The 24,754-nt window shown below is 41.4% G+C and overlaps 1 protein-coding gene across 1 annotated transcript in view; it reads right to left on the bottom strand.

The window, feature by feature from the left end:
* Positions 1-407: 407 nt before the first annotated feature.
* The window catches only part of pard3bb (par-3 family cell polarity regulator beta b), a 177,347-nt gene continuing 153,000 nt past the window's right edge, over positions 408-24,754 (bottom strand). The window contains exons 24-28 of the mRNA XM_070914428.1: positions 17,806-17,882; positions 1,328-1,397; positions 1,140-1,285; positions 863-973; positions 408-544 (exon numbers count right to left, since the gene is read on the bottom strand). Coding sequence (XP_070770529.1) covers positions 430-544; positions 863-973; positions 1,140-1,285; positions 1,328-1,397; positions 17,806-17,882 — 519 coding nt within the window. The 3' untranslated portion in view covers positions 408-429. The remainder of the gene's footprint in view (positions 545-862; positions 974-1,139; positions 1,286-1,327; positions 1,398-17,805; positions 17,883-24,754) is intronic.

Here is a 24,754-nt window from a genome sequence, read left to right as displayed (position 1 = left end):
TTTTGTCTTGTTCGTGAAGCGGCAGCAGTGAAACCACCAGGTGTAATATGAGAGTGTGCCGAGCTGTATCTATGCCTTTATTGCCTTAATTTAAATGGATCCAAATACCTTTGTGGCTCTGACTGATTCTTGAAAGAGACTACTTAATTAGAGTACAGTGAAAAGTAGAAACGCTGCCAATTTAAATGACTTCAAACAACAAGATATTATGCATCACGCCGGCCACTCTATAATTAACCTCCTTTACCTTGCTTGTCTGTGTATTACCATATACTTCAAAGAGCGTAGACAATGTTTGATAATGACGGCGATTCAAATCACACCATTAAGAGGTTTTAACTCTATTTCATTGGAGTACTGAAAGCAGAGGAGCTGCGCAACACAAAGCAGTTAGCATCCTGCTCATTTTCATCTCTGGACCTGATTGGTCTACACAGCTGCAGTCATGGCATTCTTCTGTCTCGGGTTGGTTTGGTGTTGCTGCTGCTGTCTTCCTCCCTCCCCAGTATAGCCATATTGGTCTGGACTGGGATCCACCAGGTGCCTGTAACCAGTCGAACATGTTCTGCGATTTATCCAAGACATAGTGAATTTATGTGTTCTTACTTAAAATGTCGAATTATATTCCAAAATGCTGTAATCCAAGAGAGACAAATACTTCAAACTTTATTTTACATGCTGGAAAAAAATTTCTTGTAATTATAGAACTCATTTTGTTTCTCTCCTAATAGCAAATTTAAATCTTCAGAAAACTCTTCAGGTGTGAAAATGAATTAATGGATCATTTGTAAAAACAAACAAACAGGGGATTTTAGATCTCAGAATTTACCTGGGATCATCTTCATCCACAAATCGCCCCTACCTGTAACCTCCACCCCCGGTTCCACGAGTCATAGTGTCGTACCGTAGTCCACGCAGTGGAGGGGTAGGAGATGGGGGCACATCCTGCCGCAAGGGGCCTCTCTGCTGGGAGCTAGGAGCAGAAAACAAGTCAAACTTTATCACAATATCAGAAATAATTTATCCATAACAGGAGTAGAGAAGTCAGGCCTTACCTTCAGACCACTCCCCATCTCTCACTCGTGTTACCTCTGTGTACAGCATTATGGATCATGTGATATAAAGCAACATTTAGTTACCTGGGGTGGGGGTAGTACCCAGGGTCGACGCCCCGATGGTCACCTGGCCGTGCATATGGTTGGCCAGGTGGGTAGCCTGAGTAAGGCGGGCCAGACTGGGAGTTGGGGTTAGCGTAGGACGGGGACTGAGGGTATCCCTGTGGGGCCTGGGGAGGTCCGGACGGGGACTGAGGGTATCCCTGTGGGGCCTGGGGAGGTCCGGGGTAATGACCTGACCAGGGCTGTATGGGGTAGTCAGATGGATCCAACGGACCTCGTCTGGAGAAGAGAACGGCACAATTTTGAAACAAATGATGGTGTAAGGAAACACGAAGAGATTTGGAGATTTTAGTGAGTTTTATACACTTAGATAGAAACTATTTTTATTTGACATTGCAGAAAAAAAATAAGATAAAAGATAAGATAAATATATGAACCTGTCAAAAATGAAATGAACATGATTTCCCTGCATGACACCACTACATAGATACAATTTTAACCTCTCCCTGAGCCTGAAATCACTCACAATAATCAACCAACTGCTGGCAGTGCAGTTAGAGTTTGCTGTTTTTGGTTTGTGATGTTCTTTTTATGTCTTTTAATAAGAAAATATCAGCAAATTCTAATGCTGCACTTAATGCCAGTTCCTTTGGTAAATCTGTTGTCTAAATAGCTGAAATATTCATGAAAACCTGCTGAAAACCATTTGTTTTGGACCACAGAGAAAGAGGGGGAGAGGAACACACACACACACACACACACACACACACACACACACACACACACACACACACACACACAGCCAGTAGCCCATACCGGCCAAAGATCACATAGCAACAGAATATAAGTGACATGTGACAGTTTTAAGTAGGCTAGGGCTCAGTTCACACACACACACACACACACACACACACACACACACACACACACACACACACACACACACACACACACACACACACACACACACACACACACAGCTGTGGTAATCCAGTCCCGTCCTGCCAATAGATATCGATGTCTTGTGCCCAGTGGAAAGCAAGTACACAAACATGTGTCGTCCACATAGCTAACATTATGAGGTATTACATTTTATCTCTCTGTCTTTCTGTCTCTTTTCATCCCGTCTACATTTGTTTCTCAGCCTTCCTCGATCTACCCATCTGCCTTATTCTAATTCTCTTTTTCCTACTTTCATTTCTGTTTTTATAATTTGAATCTTATTCGTTCTATTTTTGTATGTGTGTCCATGCTTGTTTGCGCATGTACATGATTAAATGTCGTCTTATGTTTAAAAATCCTGCCCTACTTTGATTCAATTCATATCGACTCACATTTTGGATTAATATACTTCAAAATAATGTGCACTGAAGCATGTACTTGTGTTAAAATGTGTTCAGAGCAGAAATCATGTTACTCTCACTGAGTGTCATAATGACACTTAACATTGATATGCATAGTTGAGTGGGTGGGGCTCCACAGCCTCCAACCAATCACAGAGTTGACCTGTCGCCTGTTGCCTGGAGATCATGTTAATGTGCGCACAGCCACGGAGACAGACAGACTGAATGAAACACAGATTTGTACATAAATACTCACACAGAGTGCGTGCACGCACACACGCACACACACACACACACACACACACACACGCAGAGTGCTGGTGGTCTCCATGCTGACGCCTGTGTGTGTCAATTTGGGTGGTCAGCAATGGAAAGTGCCTAACTAACTACATGCCCATCATGTTTGGGATGTCTGCCTCTGCCCCTCCTGGCTCCATATCCGCCGTGAGAGTGTGTGAGTGCACACACACACACACACACACACACACACACACAGACACACACACCACATTTCTGCTTCTCTCTCAACCTATCTGTCATCTGTCTTCTGGTTTTCGACTTATTCTGCTACACTTATTGTAAGTCACTCTGGGTTAGCGTATCAGCTACATGTCTCAAATGTCTCCCTTCTTGATAGCCACAGCCGTTTTGTCTGCTTCTATTCTGCTGGAAACATGTCAGTCTGCCAGCTGCCCCGTCTGTCCATGTGCCCGACTGCCTCTCTCTCTCTCTTTAGAAGGTTTATGACTACAAGTCTGCCTCCCAGCTAATCTGCATGGCTTGCTATCCATCTCTGAGCCTGTAAACCTGTGCCCATATCGGTCGGTCAATCCGTCACTCAGCATTTGGCCCCTGGCCCGATAATGTCACCAAGGCAGCGATAAGAGCAGTGAAGAGGTGACGGGGAGGTGAGATAACATGGAGAGGAAGGAGAGGAGGAAAGTCAAAGTGTAGGGGGAGGTATGAGGGAGAGATGCCGATGGAAAAAAAGGATAAGAAGAGAGGTAAAGAGGTGAGGAAAATATAATAAAGTAGCAGTAAAAGATACAGGTAAATAAGAGTCATCAGCAGCTTTTATGAACAAATGCTTTACTCATCTATTACCATGATTTATTATTTTTTATTATTAGGATACTAGATGTCACTTTAAAAAAAAAATCAAACTATAAAACAAAACAGTCAATACAGAGAAAATGAGATGAAGCAGAAAAGTCCAGTGGGACATGACATAGATGACAAGACAAGTTTAAGACGGGAAGGAGAATACATGTAGAAAGAGAGGATTAAGAAGGCAAACAGTGACATGAAATGTGGAGTAAAGAGTGAAACGAGATGAGGATAAGAGGCCAGGAGGAGCGAGATGCTAGTATCTTCCAGTGGTTCCACTTATAAACTACTGTACTCGCTAGTATTGCTCTGACCAATGAATTTGTGCTCATTGGTTGTTGCTTGTGGCCTGCCAGTTGGCAATGTAACAGCGATCTACAGGAAATCAAGTGGGAAAACATATAGTATAAATATATATATATATATAAAACACTGTGTAAAATATTGTCATTTTATTGGCCCTGGGGTTTCTGTTTTTATAATTTTAATCTTATTCGTTCTATTTTTGTATGTGTGTCCATGCTTGTTTGCGCATGTACATGATTAAATGTCGTCTTATGTTTAAAAATCCTGCCCTACTTTGATTCAATTCATATCGACTGGGGTTAACAGATGCTGATAAAGTTGGAAATATTAATATGAAGCCAACAAAAATTTGCGTTTTGCAGTTTTTGCAATATAATTTTATATCATTGTAAAAGGACATCTTTTGGACTGTTGGACAGACAAAACAAGCAATTTAAAAAGATCGATTAGTCAAAAAAAAACAAAAAACTTAACAGATTCAACAGATGATGAAAATAATTGTTAGTTGCGGCCATTTTGGGAATGGAGTGGAAATCCAGTGGGAATCTTTAGGGAATTCACTGTAAATCCGGTGGAAAGTTTGGAATTCTCCTTCCAGGAACCCAGTCAGCACTGCACAGCAGCTGGGGATTACGGGGTAATGAGGATGGAACCCATTACTGGCATGCACGCACACACACACACGCACGCACACACACACACACACACACACACACATGCACACACACTGCAAACCTTAGCTTAAATGCAGTGCTAGCTCCTAATCACCCCCTCCCAAACCCCACATACTCTGGAGGAGGCAAATTGGCACACAGCTGGAGAGGAGTTAAGACCAAATGAGGAGGCTGGTGGTCTCTTTGTGTGTGTGTGTGTGTGTGTGTGTGTGTGTGTGTGCATATGTGTGTGAGAGGGAGAGAGACGGAGAGAACGATGGAAAGAGAGAAACAGATGTAATGAATGAGAACAGCTTCCTGGCACATGCAACAACTAGTTTAACATAATTGAGAGCGTAATCAAAGCAAAACGAAAGAATTGAGGACATTCCAGCAGAACAGAAAAGCCATTGAGGACTCAGTATGACGTGAGATTCAACTGTGTAATACCTGTTTAGGGTTGACTTATTTGATATTGTCAGTTATGTAGATAGCGAGTACATAGGTTAGATATTTGAAAGGATAATTGGAAAGACTTCTCTCCAGGTCTGACAGTAATTGAGAGTTATGTGAGCCGTTCTAATTCCCTGGTATTTAAGAGATTTCTGGTGGATTTCGGAGGAAACAAGGAGTTGTTATATGTTCTCTGCACCTGCCCCTCTCTCTCATAAACACACACACACTTTCACTTACTCTTTCTAAAAGGGCTGGATACAGCTGTTATACTAGTGGAAACACACACACACACACACACACACACACAGTGCCATCGATCATCCCAGGCTGTCTCCGAGAGACACAAATACCTTTAAGAAAGAGAGACAAAACGTAGCGTTGTGACACAACACATAAAAAAACTCCTGAGAGCCAATGACAGCCGCGTGGCAGATGGATCGTCTCAATAAAACCAAACACTGAAGCACAAACACAAACAACACCGCCTCACAATGAGAAGAGAGGAAAAGTTTCAGATGAGAGGGGGAGGGTTACAGAAGGTGAGGAAGGGAGAAAAGAGGGGGGAGTAAAGAGTGATATTTAAAGTGAGCGAAAGAGGAACGAGGAGATAAACCACTGCAGCTTTAATTCAGTTATTTCTTTATGAGTCTTTATAGAGCTGAGTCTTCACCTTGCGTTGATATCCATTTAAAACTGATTTTAGGTTTGAGGTCGGGAAAGTACTTCATATATTCAAATTGCATTCAACAGTTCTTTGTCAATGAAAGTCACGATATTTTGACAGTCTGGTAATAAAACTGATTAATAGCTGAAATTGTTCCACAACTGCTGTCGTAATGTCATTTGGTGAGCCGCAGTGAAAATGGAGCTGCTGTGATATAATGTCCCAGGAGTTTAACTAAGTTTAACTTAGTTCCATCTTCCTAATGTGATACTTCATTATGAAGCTTTAATCACAGAGGCATCACATTCCAACCAATGAGGCAATAAAAGCTTAAGTGAGAAATAATGAAGGGTGGAGAAATATTTTATCTTCTATCTAAGGAAGGGAAAGTCTATTTGTAGGAAGACTGCACCGGAATGAAAATGAAACCTGCGTCACATCTTCGCCATTTACATTTAATATTGGTTTTGAACTGCTCAGTAAATTCTGTTGAGTTTAGCACATCAGTATACTGCAAGTTATAGCATCAAGATATCTATGAAATTGACTTATGAAGGAAAATCATCATCAGAATCACCTGGTACTGGAAAATGTTAAAACAGGGATGATCATGGAATGAAATTAAACATAGTAAAAAATAAAAATATATAAAATGGGGCCCTTGAGCTGCCTAATGTCCTTCTGTAATAATATTACATATTAAACAAGGAGAGTTAGCAATTTTCTTTTTCATATATGTGGTATAATTATGAACTCTATAAATTAGGGATTTAAAACATTAAATGAGTTTCAAGGAAATGAGGTGTTGCTTATTAAGTTTTTTGGTCATGTGTTGTTCCTTACTATTATGTTTACAACAATGTGTCCACACACGGAAACACACAAGTGCCAACATGAGGACCTGTGTAACATGTACAATGCAGGTGGCACAGAATAAGAGTACATAAAAAATAACATATAGTCATAAATCATTGGTTTTCAGAGGCTTCAGGCAGGCATGATTGGAAGTTGTCTTTGTCAAACCACACAAAGCTGCCATGTGAGCACACTGCACAGGTACAGTATGTGGCATCTGGAACTGTATTAACTGTGAGTGGTGAAAAACAAACCCTTAACAGAGCGGAGCTGAGTCATTAAGAGTGATGCCTGAAGCAGCAGAGAGAGGTTTTTCTGCTTTATTAGGAGAAGCCCAATAAGACACTAAGCTGTTTTCCTACTTATGGTTAAGTGGTTACATACTGTGTGTCTGGGTGTGTGTGTGTGTATGTCAGAGATGGTATTCTGTTGGTTCAGCTGTCAGTGTAGTTTGTACTGGTGCATGTGTGTGTCTCTGTGTGTGTGTGTGTGTGTGTGTGTGTGTGTGTGTGTGTGTTAGAGACCCCTAAACCTCCCTCGACTCCTGACCCCTTGAAGTCACATGATACTCCATCAGTTCCCACCAAACACTTAGAAGACGAGGTCAAAGGCTAAGGCAGGGTATTATCAACCAGGATTAGGGGGGCATACCAAATACATAGACACAACATTCAAACCCTCAATACCATTTGGTAAAGTTAACAACCATTTGGTCGAGGACTGGACCCTTGATAACCCTGCAGGAGCTGACTTAATGTTTTATTTATCACTGACGTGGGATAAAAACTGTTGATTTTCAGGGTCTTACAGTAGGCTTGTTAGGGAGGGGAATGCTACACGTTCAACACTTCCTTCACAAATACCCTTAAAACTAGACTTAACTGATAACCCCCCGCCCTGCTAAAATGTCTGTCGCTTGAAAAGTCTGTCTCCAGCTGATTTGTTTAAAAAAAAAAAAAAAAAAAAATCCTGTAAGAGTGTCTTAAATATGCACATGATGCGTACAAGACATCATGCTAAAAGTCAGTGTGCTCACCACAGAAGACATGGAAATTAATGAAAAGCATTGTATGTGTATTAAAGGGTGGAGCTTGTAAGCCCTAGTATTATAGCAGGGTTTAAAGCCTCATATAAATAAAACTGTACATTGCATATCTGTCCATCCAGGGAGAGGATCCCTCCTCTATTGCTCTTCCTGACGTTTATTCTTGACCTGAATATAATTACAATGTTACTTGTTCCATCATAACCCTTTGGATTGGAGGCTTATTACAGAAAAACAAACTTGGACAAGCAACACAGCAGTTAGATTTATGCTTTAATGGTTGTAGTGGCAACCAGTATGCTTCATTTTTTACAAGAGAAAAGAATCTGAGGATGAGACTAAGCAATGAGTTTGGCAAATGTAACAACATATATAACGTAAGTTTGAGTTGCTGAAGTGTAAACTTCCCTAAACCAAATTAAGCAGAAGGACAGGCTGCTGTTAATCCGAACTCTAGATACAGTTGATTTTCCAGTCCTTAACGGGTATTTTTCTGGCAAAAAAATAATGGAAATAATGCTAGGTTTCTATTGTAGGTAGTAAGCTAGTTATGGCATGTTAAGTTAAGGCAAGCTAAAGTTTACAGCTTACATACTGGTCCGTTGTAGACCAATGCAGTACAACGTGGACAAAAACGCTGCTATCAGAGGAGAGCTTTCTGCAGTGAGGAGGAGCTTGACATTGCTGAAACTGATGCAACCTCATTTTGAATCAAGTATTGGTTGTTTATGTCACCCCTTATTATGAAAACGACAATATTTGTATTCAAATTATGCAGCGGTGAAATGTTAATGGCTGTGAACAGAACTGACAGAAGAAATTGATGAGTGGAAACACTTAACTTGTCACACTTCACTTTGAATGAGTTGCTGTGGTTTAGTGTCAACATGTCAACAAGAGGGACTCCATGAAATACAAACCTGAATACCAAACTACCCACTAAGATGGAGATGCAATCCTTTGTTTTTTTGACCTACCTACAATTTCTGTGTTTTGAACTACGTGCCAAAGATGTAATTATCGAGGACTTTACAGCAGGGACAAACCTGTGTTAAAACGACAGGCCAACAAGGAGTTTCCAGGCAAAGAGCAGACCACTACAGAATAAAATCTTCATCTGTATTCCTTGAAACAACCAAAGAGCAAAGGACAGAGGGAAGGCAGACGAATGTAAAGAGGATAAGGTGTTAGCATAAACAGAAGACAAAGAGGTGCGACCGCAGAGGGTTGAGGCAGAAGGAGAAAGACAAGGATGAGGACCAGAACTGGAGAGAGGGACAGAACTAGATTGTATCTCAACAATGAGGTGTAGATGAGAAACAGAAGGGTGTCCAAAATCAGACAATGGGGGGAAAAGTTGATGGAGAAGATGAGGAGAAGACAATAAGATGGAGGAAAGCGAAGAAGGAAAAAGAAAGACAGTTTTACATTTGAAAGCTGAAGAAAAAGGAATGACAAATAGGACTACAAGTAAACCAGATTGAACCTCTTGCGTCTTGCGAAGCTGAGAAGAAAAACATGAAAGAAGCAGGAGGAAGAAAGAGGCAGAAAATGAGAAGGGAGGTGGAGGAGAGAGAGAATGAAGGAGAAGAGAAGAAAAAGGCAGAGAAACAAGTGCTGCCCTCCAGAGAGCTGGCATGCTGAAGGTCAGCATCTGCTGAGAATAATGGTCCCTACTTTAGAGTAACAGGCGCGCACACACACACACACACACACACACACACACACACACACAAACAAACTCCCGGATGCTTGTTCATACAGTTCACGTTTGAATGAAACTAAACACCTTTCAGGGGCTCCTATCTGTCTTTGTCAATAAAGTTCTGTCAAATATAATTAATCCAGCTAGATATCATGAATTACAAACTGACCAGTCCAGGAAACGAACATGATTACATTCCCCTGTGTATGTAAGTGTGTGTGTGTATACATATTTGGAAATATGCCATGTGTGTATCAGGGTATGAATGAGTGTGACTGTGAATGTTTGAAGGTGCACCATACCGAGTAGTCGTTTTAAAGACCACAGCTGAAGTGTTAAGGGAGGAAAAGACAAAAGCAGCAGGGAATGAGATGAAAATGACCACAGGTGGATAAAAAGAGGAGCGTGGAGAGTAAATGAAGGAGTATGGTAATATGGTCAGTACTTAAGAGTGAAAAGTATGAGGAAAAAGCACAGGGAGAAAAGGGAAAACAGGAGAGAGAATCAAATTAGAGCACAAAAAAGTAAAAAATAAAATAAAATAAAAAGAGAAACAGCACTGAAAGAAAGAGAAAATGAGATGGGAGAAGGACAGGGGAAAAACCCATTAGAGGAAAGTGAGAGGAACTGAGGGATGAGGGCCTTCCAGATGGTAGGAGACTGTTGCCTCGGAAACACAGAGAGGGCAGAACAATGGGGATTTGGAGTGGTGTTTCGCATCCCATCATAATACGGCCATGCCATTTGGAAACTGAGCGATGAAGCTACTGCCAAAAAAAAAATTCGCAGAAACTGACAATTTACTGCAGGCAGCTCCTCAAAAAATGTATTCTGATCAATGTGTCGAATGAGAGACGAGCTGACGGATCAACAAACACTAGAAACATGTTCTGTACCACCACATGACACGTCCTTGTCCTTGTTCATATCATTGCAAGTCCTTTTTCCACTGCATTCACTCTCTCACCTTCACCCTTAATGAAGTGTGTGCACAAAGCATCTAGAAGTTGTCTTATAACATGTGATGAACTATTTTTTCTCTTAGAGTCTAACAGAACAGATTGAAGAGGTCCTACTTTGTTACAAATAGGGATAATGTGTAGTCAGTAGCCAAAGAAGAATATACACACCAAGGAGAAGAAAACTCTCTAATATAAAAACAAATAATTGAAATACAGCTTATTAGACTATTCAAAATATGTGTCAAATATAGCTGTTACAAAATCTTCATTTGTATACACATTGTTTGCAAAGCCACAGTACGTTATCATATATGTCCTTCATAAGGATTCCAGGCAAACTACTGGCAATTACCTGTAAATACTATGAATAAAAACGGTCCAACTGGCAATTATTACTTTAATGTTAAATTAGTTGCTAAGGAAATATTCACAGTTATCACTTTGGACTGTTTTCAAATGCACTTGCACAAACTACATATGTTCACAAGCTCTAATATCAGAGGAGATGATAACCTTGTCGCAGGGAGAACGGCGCAAACCAAACTGCTAGCCGTATCAACTTTTAGATATTTGAATATACAGCAGCCGTAAAGACAGGTTGATATTGGCAGTGAATTGGCTGCACCTTGTAAGCACCTGAATGGGCCACGTCCATCTGCTGTAGCTGGAATTATTCAAACTAAAGACGACATTAAGTTATGGCAGTATCATACATAACCACTTAAAGGCAGCAGAGTGGTTGACATCCTGAAACATCATGAAATCCATTATTGATGATACCATATCCCATTCAATTAGCCTCCATTATTTCACATCTTGAGCCAATAAGGTTCCCCCCCTTCAGCAAGATGTAATAGTTTCAAGCTGGGGACATTCTGCTCTGTGCATGACCACAGCATACAAATTGCTGACAAAATTACGATCCCTCAATAGCCACTAATTTGGTTCATGAAGAGGAGTTCTGAAATACTACTTGTAACACACAAGTATGGATTCATATGAAAGGATTTTAAGGAGGGATACGAACACACACACACACACACACACATGTGTATGCACCAACATGTTCTCAATCTTAGTGTGGTACCTTAAGAAAAGTTTGCACTATATCTATTCACAAGCAACTGCCTAACTTATTACTGCTCTACAATAACTTCTGTTAAAGAATTGTTAAATTTCAGTTTCATTGAAAACAAAAAGTATATTTGCAACTTTAGTGGTGAATGTAGGACACTGGAGCTGAAGGTACATCCATTCACAGCCTCGCTGCTTTATTTTAACGTCAACCTCCTGCCTGTCGCAGTAATACGAGCTGCTTCCTGTTTCAACACATTCATAAATCACCATAACAATTCATGTTGCGTTCCATTTAGTATCAAATAATCTGATATGAGCTCAATTTTTGCACACACTCATCATGTTGCCTTTGATAGTTTATGTAATTGAGAAAAGGAACTTTTCATGCATGCAGAAAAACATTTAATTATCATTTAACTATCCAATATAACTTTGAGAATTTCTGGGGGGGAAAAAAAGAAGCATGTAGCAGCACAGGGACGGCAGATGGCCATTAGGCTGCTGCCAGATGTTAACGTTTCACAGCTGCAACTGTCGAAATGTATGAAGCTCAGTCCATCTTCTTGTTCTTCAGACAGGCATAAATAATAATGTAACATTCCTTGATGCACTTCCCAAGTTTTTGGTGGTTAGTTATATAGTTAAAGTTTACACAAACCATCGTCAGCCATTAAAAAAGACTGAATTGAAAGAAGCAAGGAAGATGTGATACAAATGAGTACAGAGTGAGTGATCAACCGAAGGATAAGCTTCACCTGGGTGTTATTCTACCACTATGCAAAATGTGTGTGTGTGTAGATTTCTTGCAGCAAACCTTGTTCACTCCACATGAGCACAGTATCACTTAACACCAGTTCAACTCCAGCATACCCCAAAAAGCTGTTAAACATTCACTGGCTGGGACCTGAAAGAGAAATTTCCTCCCTCACCCCGGGGTCCAGACATATGAAAGCATATCATACTCTCTTGTCATGCAGGGACCTACTGGTTCTGCAACACATTATGGGTTGTAACCCAACTTTCTAGAGTCCATGATCAAGATCAAAGCTGTGACCTCTGGGAACTCTTTAAAGCAGCGACCGGTGAACACATCAGAAACACTAGAAGCCATGAACAAGATAGGGTCAAGAGAGAAATAGCGAGGAGGGGGTGGGGGGGTCTATGAGAGGCAGGGTCTTTCTACATGGGTAACAAACAAGCAGAGGCTTGATGAGTCCAGAGACACAGAAAACCAACTGGACAATGGGGTGGATTGTGCAGCAGTTGTAAAGTGGTCTGGGAAACTCTGGTTGGAAGGTCTTCTCAAGAGAGACAGAGGGAGAGAGAGAAAGACATTCCCATTGCAATTCCCTCCTCAGCAGTTCAACAATGTCCTTTTCACCCCAAATTCAGAGAGAATGAGAAGAGGAGGGGCTGAAAGAGAGGAAGATGCAAAGAGGAATGGAAATAAATGAAGAAAGGCAACTAAAGGGGACACACAGAGAATACCCAGAATACAACATCTGCTTTCTAATTACTAATCATCCAATTATCATTAGGATATGAGGAAGTGACAGCCTTCCCAGAAACCTGAACAGCAATTCCGATTGGCTCTTTTAATCTAATAAGAGTAATAACGAGGACAAATGGGAAAGGGTGTTTGGCTAATCCAATTGGGTCAAGGCTGTGTTTCAACAACTGATCGCTGTCATCAACAGAAGTCCTTGGAGAACAGAATCATGTTTTTAATCAAAGTTAACTTACTCCTGTCCTGTGTGCTTGGACACAGTCATCAACAGAAATATGGACTAATGGGAGAAAGGAATGTCACCAAACAGCAGAAAAACATGCAGGAGGGGGTTAAAGCACTCCCATGTAAACCAATTGTCATTATTTGTCATTATGGTGTTGCTAGCCCATTTTGAGGTTATAAAGCTTATTTCTTTCTTAATGATGACAATGATGATGGTGATGAGATCATTATGGTGAATATTCCTGTCATCATCTAACATTGTTAACAGTAAAAATAAGCCTGGTGTGTTTTTTTTTCTCTTTCTTTTAGATTTTTTTTCTTTTTTTCATAAAAAATGTATATAGGAGGAAACATGCATGTCTACCAGTGTGTGTGTGTGTGTGTGTGTGTGTGTGTGTGTGTGTGTGTGTGAGACAGAGAGAGAGTGTGTAAATCGGGCAGTAATGGTGCACACATGGTAAGGGCACAACCTGCTAATGTTGACGATAGCCATCTACTGACCTCAGAATGACCGAAACTCACACACTCACTCACACTCACACTCTCACACACACACACACACACACACACACACACACACACACACACACAGGTGCATACACACCCATATACATAATATGCTTGTGTGCATACAAATCACTGAGGTTGTTTCAAGCAGATTCATGCATGCACTCAAACATGAACATGAGGGTAAATGGTCTCAGACATATACCATTTAACCGCAACTTTCCAGGTTTAATTCCAGGCACGAGTGTTTGCTAACCCTCTTTTTGCTTCAGTCTCTCGACACTCTTCAATCTTCAAAACACTCGAAAAACACCAAAAACATGCAGCTATATTACATGCCTGCTCTTGAAGCGTACATATGTAAATTCTAATCTTAATCCTCGACAAATGTTTAGTAATTCAAACTGGTTCTCACGTGGGCAGAAGTACAGAGACACACACTCTCAACAGGGGTCCTTTGTTTCAGTATAACAACGCCACTGAGGGAAAGTGAGATGGAAGGGGAGAAGTATAGGAAAATGGTGAAATACAGAGAGAAGGTGAGATGTGGAGGATGGGGGGGGTAGAGAGGTAATTTTAAGAAAATGGCAGTGAGAGGACACCTTGGGGGATTTTGAAGAGAAGGGACTGCTCTGTTGTGTCCGCCCTGCTTTCCTTTTCTATGTTCTCAATGTTCCTTTGCCATGAAAACCTACATCTCTCAGCTCTCAAGAAAAAATACTTTTAAAGTGTAAGGATGCTATTTTACACATTTTGAGCACAGGTTGTAGTGCTGAATGTGTGAGCAAATGGAGCGCTGGATGATCGAATGGGTTACAAGTCGCTGATGGACTGAAAACCCCTGAAGGAAAAGCTGGAAGAAATAACACAAGGATTAAAATTTACCATTAGATAACATCAAACTTGGTTTTGGTCTGTAAGATTATTTTACATACACAATGGTTTTGTTTCAGTATATATAACAGCTAAAAGTTTGTTTCATAAAATGGCTGTGACGTTTAAAAAATCATGTTAAATTACTCTGGTCAAAAAATGACTCGAGTGCCTGTGCATCTTTTTCTGATCACCGAAAGGCTGAATAGTTTTATGGAGGAGCAAAATACACGACATACCCTCAACAGCCTCCTCTATTTCATGCAGTGACATTTGCTGACAGTTTGTTAGGTAGTGTTTGTGCTTTAGGCAGGGAAACATCATCCACTGCTGGGTCATGTTTTAATTTTAGAGCCATCAAAATCTCGTCTCACAGTGATAACGTGCACACATACACATGCACACACGCGCACACGCTCACTCACTCACTCACACACGCACACACACACACACACACACACACACACACACACACTCACTCACTCACTCACTCACTCACTCACTCACACAACGTACCCAGTGCTCCCGTTAACTGACTTTGAGTCAAGCATACAGTACCTGACTAAGCAACCCTACAGCTATTTCTGGACTCACTTGGAATAATATAAACACACAGTCACAAACACACACATGCACATACCCGAACACGGTCCCTCCCACACATGCATGCAGGTATACAGGCATGCACTAGACACTAGATATGCACACCCTGCTAGCTATTTCTGGGCCAGTGGCAAAATAATATGTTTTGATAAGGTCAACAGCCTGGATGTGGTTTCCAAACATGATCTCATTTTTTGACTCTCTACATGCTGAAATATCTCTTGAGTTAATTGACAGGAGGAGAGAGAGACGCAAAGGCTATGGAGAAAGATAAATAAAGACAGAAGGAGAACGAGATGAGTCTCTTTCAGACACAACATCTCTGAGAAGGGGAACATTTCTGGGTTAATCTGTCTGTTTAGTAACGGCTTTTTGGCTTTCACATCGGTGCGTTCATTGTGGAAACGTTGACTCATTTCAAATTTGAGAGGCTGTTGTGGATAGAAGGGAAATGTTCGCATAATATTTGGCATCAGCCATGCGAGACTATGCAACACAAGGCATTACATGCAGGTATCTATAAGACTGTTTATCTCATGCACCAGGGGGAGGTCAGACCAATATCCAGCCATTTTTTTTTTAGCTGAGTTTAGCTCTGAAGTCTCTCTTTAGGGTCAAATCTGCTGCTTTAAAAATCTACATCATTAGAGCATCACTTCCCAGTCTTGGTTTGTATGATACATGTGACTGTTTTGAATCACACTGCAGTCATGTAGAAAATGTTACCAGGTCGTAAGTAGGCAGATTGTCACAGTGACTTTTAAGGAAAAATTACTCGGGGGGTCCTTTTCAAACATGAGGCATACATGTAAAATTGGCACAGCGTTTTCGGATCACAGTGCATGTCTGAAAGTGGAAACAGAGACAGGGTGTACTGTATGTGAGTGTGTGTGTGTCCAATTTCCCAGGGCTTTTCAGATACCACAGCCAGACCTCAAAACTATCATCACTGTTCTCGCTCCCATCTGCCAAAGTCATCACCCACACAGTCTCTCTCTCTCTCTCTCTCTCTCACACACACACACACACACACACACCCCCACACACACACACACACACACACGAAAGAGGTGTGAAATAGCCATCCCTCACCATTTTAACAGGGGTGGGAACCTGGCTATAAACTTTGTAACGTTCTAAACTTCTGTCTGTCATTCCACTCGTTGGCTTCCTCTCTCTCTCTCTCTCTCTCTCTCTCTCTCTCTCTCACACACACACACACACACACACACACACACACACACACACACACAAACAAACATTTGTTGTTGGCTTGTTAGTCTGCTGAGGTGTTGGTTCTTAGAGGCAAAATAAAACAAGGTGAGAAGAAGCTAGTAACAGCTACTCAGAGCTTTTACTGTTAAAGTTTACACTTCTACTTTCACTTGAACACATTGTATTTTTAGATACAGTAAGTTTGCAGTGCAGAGATATCAGGCATGTTAGGGGGCTTTATTTAAGTACATTACGGCAGGACTATATATATTATATATAATGGAAAATAATGACAGAGAGAGTAAGGGACTGTGGAGGAGAAGAGAAGGAATTAAGAAAGGTACAGGAAAAGAAAAAAATATGGAGATGTGAAGCTAGTGAAAGGGTGAAGAAAGAGCAGCTAATTAAAGTTGAGGCCTCTGAGTGGAAAGGTTGCAAATGAAAAATGAGATGGTGAAAGACCGGGAGTGACTGATGATGGCTGGAGAATATAGTGTGTCTTCGACTGTGTTTCACATTGAGACTATGCTGTTTAATTGGTCAGTGAACAGCTGTGGTTTCATACATGTTCCAAGCAAATTTTACACAAACCTTTAAACAACCTTGGCCATTCTGGACCTGAATATTTATCTGATTACATCAGAAAACGCACCATGAGAAATAAATAGAAAGAATCCTTCAGGAATTGATTAGTATACTCAGGGAGCTGTGTTGGCTAATGTTAGTGATACTTCATGCTGTCCAGGGAGAAAAACAACTGTACCGGCAAAAACAAATGCTGCACTGAGATAGTCTAGTGGTCCAGCTTGACTGTCAAGTCTGACCAGGACTGTCTCTCCTGTGTCCCCCACTCACCTGCCTCCTGGCTTTTCAACTGTCTGAACAAATTGAAAAAAAATACAGGGGAGTCTGACTGAAAAACACTCCTCTAGAGTGTACTGGAAAATAAAAATGAAACAATGAAAAATAAAATAAATTTACAAACAGTACCTCATTATTACAGCATAATAAAAATGTTGTGCAAAGCCTTCAACTGTGATATTATACTTCACATCAGCTCATGTTGCTAATTTCAAAAGTAAAAGAGTGTAATTCTTGAAATTGTGTTGCAATTGATTTCTAAAACTAACAAAAAACTGCCCAAATAAATGTATTTTATTGACATTTGCTGCCTCTCTAGTTCAAAACAACAAACAAACACCAAACTATGATAGCTGGGGTTTGAAGTTTAAGGGGAAAAAAACAAAAAACACCACAGAATCCACCCATGACAACTTTGAAAAGTACTGATTGTGCATAAGCCAAAGTGGGTTTTGGAGGGGGAGCAGATCTAGGAGTCAGGGGTCAGTTTTCAACCCCTGTCAGAGAGTGTGTTCCCCTGGGAGGGGCTAAGGTGAGTTCCTGGCTGAGGCTGACGTCTCCAGAGACACGAAGAAAGACATACAAACTACACAGATTTAATTAGAGGCTTTAAAGACAAGAGAAAAGAAAGGAAAAGAGAAGAGAGCAGAACAGTGATGCCTGCTGCAGTAAAACATTTACTCTTTTGACTCTCTCATACAAGGGAAGGAGAAGCAGCAGTACCTTGGTAAGGAGGCATACTGGCGTTCCACCTCTTCATAACGTGGGGCCAGCCGATGATCTGTTCCTCTGCCCGGCATCTAGTCAAGAGAGACAACTGGTTAGTTTGTGGGTTTACTTCAATCACAAAGCTGTGACATATTCAAGTAAAACTGCCTAAATTATATATTTTCCTGCCTAAAGCGCTAATAAACTGCAAAACTGTGAGCCTAAGCATGTGCAGTGCGCACCCATAAGCCCCTAGCTTTCCTTGTGTGTGTGTGTGTGTGTGAGAGAGAGTGTGTTTGTGAGTTTTTGTGATTCAGGGGTAATTTAGGATTGACAAAGGCTAGTTATTAGGGATTTAGAGTCAGAGTTTCGGTCTTCTGAGGTTTTTTGGGGGATGGACAGGGTCTCCATCCTAGATTAGGTTACTTCAAAACAGGATGGAGTCGTCTCGCTCGCACACGCACACACACACACACACACACACACACACACACACACACACACACACACACACACACACACAGAGTCAAGTCTCATCTCCATCTTGAGGAAAAAAAAAGATTAAGTCAAGCTGCTGACAGTTCAATCTCTCCTGCTTCCTCTCTTACTCTTCATCCCACTGGTTCTCTCTCTCACATCTCATTTTCTCTTCCTCCACTTATTCCCATTCCTCTCTTTTTTCCTCCGACACACACACACACACACACACACAGTCGCTCTCTCAGAGATTATCCCAGTCTATTCAGTAGGGAGATTCCAGTTGCCGCGGCGCTCCTTAAAGAAGTCGACTAAACCCCAAACGTCAACATACACTTGCAGACATACACACAAGCCATTTTCTCTGCAAGACACACTGAACACTGTAAATGAGACTCATTTTAACATAATGTGGGGAGAGAGAGTGAGATATGATTCAAGTGATTGACTGTTGTGACTCTGCATACATGCTGAACTCCAACAATGAAAATTACACTTACACAGTATGCAGCTCTATACAGTCCCTTCAGGCTCTGTGTAATGCTGAGTCTCTGAGTAGCCCATCAAATGTAGTCTATCACACTTTTGCCACTGCAAAATGGTGCTTTTATTGAAAATACACATTTCCATCATAAAATTGCATAACACATTTCTTCCAGTGCACTGTTGTTCCCCCGACAGGACATTACTGTATGCCATCTGCACATTTTGGACCTATAATGACAAAAAAGTAGGGTGTTCGCCATGTTCCCACAGTGGTGGAAAGAGTAAAACAGTGGCATTAAATCCAAAAGAACATAATGGAAGGAGATAGAAGGTGAAGTGTATGTGTGTGTCCCCAAGTGGTGAAGACAAAAGGTTTAAGGTTTTATAGAAAACTAGGTTATTTTTTTCTCCTCGACTAAAGCTAATATTTGCCACATAAAAGGTGTGCTGAGAATAAGATATTACAGACCTTCTCTCTCTGCCTCTCCTCCCCTCACTGCATTCCAGGGAATGATACCAGGAGGCATATAAAACAGATTTGCTGGTCCTGCTTTCTTTTGAACACCTGTCTTTATGGCTTCAATATCTCAGGTAGAGAGACAGCGGGATATTAGGAGGGAATAGAGGGGGGGAGCGAAAGAATGAAAAGGCATTAGATGGAGAAGAAAGGAGGGAAGAGCGATAGAGTGAATGAGAAGTAAATGAGTTAGAGAGAGAGTGGGTGAGAGAGGTATGGAGGGGAGGAGGGATATTATGAAGCCATTGAGAAGCAGCAGGGAGAGAGAAGGGATGAGAGGTGAATTCTAAAACAAGGGAGTGAATGGGGTGAAGACAGCGACAGAGTGGGGAGGTGAAAGGGACATGAACGACACAATTAAATTAAACAAGATGTTAAAAAGAAGGAACAAGAGATGGCAAGAGAGGGGTGAGAGATGAGTAAAGGGGGTGACTGCAACATCCGGGGGGAGGACTGAGAGGTGAGAGAGATGAGTAAAGGAGGTGAAGAAAAAGCAAAGAGGCATGATCGGAGGAGTGAAGGGAAATGAATGAAAGAGGGAGGCAGGTGTCAGAGAGATAGAGGAAGGAAAGCAGCTGAAAGACACGTTTTGATAGAACTGTCATTAAGGGATAAGGCTGGCGTCATTCCATATTTTCTTTATTGTCAACAAATCTCATGAAAAGACCAAAACCAACGATGTGTTAGTTTGTCTCTCAGTACTTTCCGACTTCCCTACCATATCTGTGGCTCTAAGGCAAAGCCCATTGGTTCCTATGAAGACATAAATCTTTAAAAACAGGCCACAAATACATGGTTGCGTTTATAAAAGGAAAAATATAAAATATTGCTAGCCTTGTGCTTGAAAAGGCAGTAGATCCAGAAGCTAAAAGGTGCCCTAGTACAGAGTATGTAGAGAGTTATTGGTTTCTGCTCAAGTGTGCATGTCTTTGTGTGTTTCGATACACATGGATTAAGAGCAGATTACTGTGTGATGCCACAGACTGAGTAAACACAAACAGACGAGTGTGTAATGAATGTGCATGTGTGCATATGAAGTGAGGAAGTGTACAGAAAGCGAACAAATATCTCTCTCTGACCTCACGCAAACACAGTGGCATGTAGTGAGGCTGTTGGAAGGATGGTAAATAGTACTTGACATTACTTGATAGGTAACTACAAATAAGCTTCATGAAGAAGACTTTCTGTGTATTAAGTAACATGTAATTGTGTGTGTATACCTCTCTGAGTGTGTGTGTGTGTGTGTGTGTGTGTGTGTGTGTGTTACAGATTTGGTATAGTTTTGTTAATAGAAGCAGCTAAATCAGGTTGGAACAAACAAAGAACTGGATTGTTTTTTTTTTTCACACGAAGCCCGGGATGCACAGCACACAAACCAAAATAATTAATTTGTGTAAAACTTTACCATTTTGTTTGACATATGAACACAAACAAATTACAAAAAAAACAATATGCATAAGGCTCTACTGGAAGATGCTCATAGCTGTCAACCCCAAAAACAACTCAGCCGGAAGATCCCCCGCTTTGTTTGTGTGCAGGACGACTCGCCAGCTGCAAGTATAGCTGCCTGTATTAGCCTGTCTGTGTGTGTGTGCGTGTGTGTGTGTGTGTGTGTGTGTGTGTGTGTGTGTGTGTGTGTGTTTGTGTGTGAGACAGAGAGAGAGAGAGAGATGAGATGTTAGATGTTAGCAGACTCTCAGCATTCATAACTGTGACAGGAGTACAGGGCAGGACAAACACTATGACAGCTGAGCTTGCGTGGGTCATACTGTACACACATCTTTTCTCTCTCTCTCTCTGACACAGACACAGACACAGACACACACACACAATCCATCTTCCCTGCACATAAACAAAACATGCACTGTCTTCCTCTTTCAAGTGCAGCTACTGTACACATACACATGCATAGTCTCTCTCATTCACACAGATAAGCACACACCCATCTCTCTCTCTCTCTATAGGCGCACACACACACACACACACACTTGAACACACTCCCTCACGCTCACACAGAGGGGCTGTGGCAGCGGTGCAGCGCACTGGTCGGGGTAATGGTCTACTGAAAAACCATTTCACGGCATAGCGAGCAGAGGAGAGGCAGAGAGGGGAGTGCGGAAATCAAGCAGAAGAGACTGATACTGAGAGGGAGCAGACACACACACACGCGCACACACACACACACACACACACACACACACACACACACACACACACACACACACACACACACAGGGACACACACGGTAAGAGCAGCTCATCTCTCTCCTTTCAACAGACCCTTCAATTTACCCATAAAACACACCACCCCATCACTTTCACTAGCACCAACACACACGCACTCACAGTCTTTCTCCCTCTATCTTACAGGTTTTTTTTCTCTTTGCCTAACACACACACACACACACACACACACACACACACACACATAATGACTCAAACGTCCCATCCTTTTCAGTCGAGCTGTTTCAAGGATTTCAAAGGGATTTAGATCGACATGGAGTATTTGGTAGATACGTACGGCCTCAATGAGACTACTTAGCCCAACTGTGAAGTGTCTCTTTCTTTCCTCCATCTCTCTCTTCAACTCTGTTTGCGCTCTTCTTCAAAACTTCTTCATCATCTCCCTCATCCCCCCCCCCCCCCCCCCCCCCCCCCACCCATTCAGACTCTTTCTCACCTCATGCTCTTCTTCCTCATCTCCTCCCTTTCCATCTCCATCTCCCCACCTCATCTTTTCCCTTCATTAACCAACTCTCCCTAAGTGAAATAAAGGGTTCCTCTGAGCACGGTTAAATCCCCCTCCCTGACCTTCACTCTTACTTAACATCTCTTTTTATCTCCTACATCCTTCATGCTGTTGTCTTGCTCCACCTCCTCCACCTTTCTACTTTCCATGCATCCATCTATCACTTATCCCTGAATTTACAACTCTCTCTCTCTCTGTGCTTCCTTCCCATTTACTTCCATCCTTCTGTGACATCCCGTCCCCTGTTGTCTTTCGCTACCCCTTCCCTTCCTAAAATGAATGATGTCAAAGAGGAACAGTATAATCTAATCAGTCACTTCTGTTCCCTTCAGTGCTCTCCTCCTTCCTAAACCCCCTCCTGTTCTTCCTTTCTGAAGAACTGATAGAGAGGGGGAGGGTTCCCTCTATAACAATCCCCTACCTTCCTCCTTCCATACATTTCTTTTACTCTCAGTCCATCTGTCTCTCTCTCTCACTCCCTATGTCCTTTTCTCCTTCCATAAATCAATAGAAAAGGATTTTGCTCCCTTTCTGTCATCCCTCCATCGTGCCCCCCCCCCCCCCCCATCCTGCCTCCCGCCCATGTAGAAATCGATGAATAAGGGAAGGCTGGTTCTAATCCGCATCAGTCATATCGTTCTGCTCAGCCAGCACTTTGGGCTGACTCAATTAAAACACAGCTCTGAAGAGGCTGCGATCTCTCTCTTTGTGTGCGTATGTGTGTGTGTGTGTAAGGATGTGTGTCGTATCTGCTGCCTGTGATATACCTAATTCCTGTGCATGTAAGTGTGTGTAGCCAGGCAAAGTTGTAGACGGGTGTGTTTGGAGGAGGGCCAGCAGAAGAAGCTTGTCTGTGACTGCAAACAGCAAATGACAATGAGTAACCATTGTCATGGTACGCTGTAAAAAAAAGCCTATTCTTTGACATAAATAAAGATTACACGTTGTTTGGACTTGAAAATATAAATGAACAGCATTTAAAGTGAAGTTGTAGCAGCCTTGTAACATAAAAGGGGTCTCAGATGAGTGACATGATCTTCTCTCTGATCAAAATGAAAACAATGCAAACCGTGATGAAGACATGTATCCATGTCAACTACTCCCTGTACTCGTAACATGCCACATGCCTTGCTAGTAAAAAATAAATACACCTGGAAAGTGAGTCTAAGCACTATAACTCAACAGCCGTCTCAACTTAATTTTCATAGGTTTGTCTACTTTAAACATTCAGCTGACAGAACCAGTAAGTCCTAAAGCTGAATAAACCAAAAAGACTTGGTTGCAGTTTTCTCAACTTCAACTTTTTTTCAGTGTAATGTGTGTTTTACCATGGTGTCTCTGGTGAGTACTAAAATTATAAATGTGGCTCTGTGTAAGGCTGACCTTAAATTTGAAAAAGAAATCTCATTCACTGATGACTTTACCTTTCTACAGAAGGTTTTTCTCTTACTGTAGTTATACATAGCCAAAATTACTGTCTAAAGAATACTTCAGCATAATACAGTTTATACAGCACATTAACAACGACATATCCATAAAAAAATATCAGCCTCTATCTTTCTAATTGTCCTTTTTTTGGAAAAGCCTTCCAGCTTTCACTTGGGTTTGCTTCTCGGTGCAGAAACTGCTCCAGGTTTTTTAGAGAATTACAACAACACCTGGCTGTGAGTTATTAGTTGGATTTTTATTCAACGGTTCATATTGAAGGCCATTCTTTGTGATTACTTCACCCCAGGCATGTTCTTAGTTTAGAGGGATGGAGAAAGATTTAAACACACACACACATAAAAAAAAGAAATCCACACACACACAATCACATATTATATGTGTGTTTGATAGATTATGATAGATTAAAGCTCCTTAAAACGATATCAGTAATATGTTATTTTAGTCTCTAGTGATGGAGAAAAACAATACTACACCTTTCTCCTGTGTGTGAAGTGAGCTGTGCTTTTTAAATGGCACAGAGATGTTAGAGAGAAATCTAACACAAGTCTTCTTTTTCTTTTTTGGTACCAGATGTCAATTTGTGACGCTCTCCATCACAACATCCCAGTGTTCTTCACATTATAACTCTACATCCATTCATTTAATGCTATATACCATCCATCCATCCATTCAGTCTAGAGAAAGCAGTAATTGCAGCTGCTGGTGAAAAGCCATCCATTTTCTCAGGCTAATTACTACACCCTCTTAACAAAGTAGCACTAAAGGAAGGAGAGAGGAGAAGCACACTCACAAGAACATGCTTATTCACATTCACACACAAGTTCACCTCTACACACGCACACACACACACACACACACACACAGCAATTCTAATGAGGCTTCTCCATCATTCTTCTAATGAGTCTGACCACACAGGAGAGAGTCACTCTAACAAAGTCAACTATGTCCTGTTCATCAGTTAGATGTGCATCTATCTGCATCATAGGTTGGGAGCTTGATAGAATTTGTAGATTCGTAAAACGATTAACACCGAGCCTCTAACTTTCTTCAATGACCTAAACCTTTCCCACATTTCTGGTTTGCAAGAGGGATAGTTTGACATTTTGGGAAATACCTATATTTGCTTTCCCAGAGTTAAATGAGAAGATCGATACCACTCTCACATCTGCAGATTAAATATGAAGCTAGCACCAGCAGCCGATTAGCTTAGCACAAAGACAGGAAAAAGGTGGAAACCACCACACTCTGTCCGAAGGTAGCAGAATTCACTAATTGTTATATCTTGT

The sequence above is a fragment of the Enoplosus armatus genome, chromosome 11, assembly GCF_043641665.1.
Source record: "Enoplosus armatus isolate fEnoArm2 chromosome 11, fEnoArm2.hap1, whole genome shotgun sequence".
In the NCBI taxonomy this organism is placed as follows: domain Eukaryota; kingdom Metazoa; phylum Chordata; class Actinopteri; order Centrarchiformes; family Enoplosidae; genus Enoplosus; species Enoplosus armatus.
Note: the sequence above shows the minus strand (reverse complement) of the source record. Positions and strands in the feature narration are given on the sequence as shown.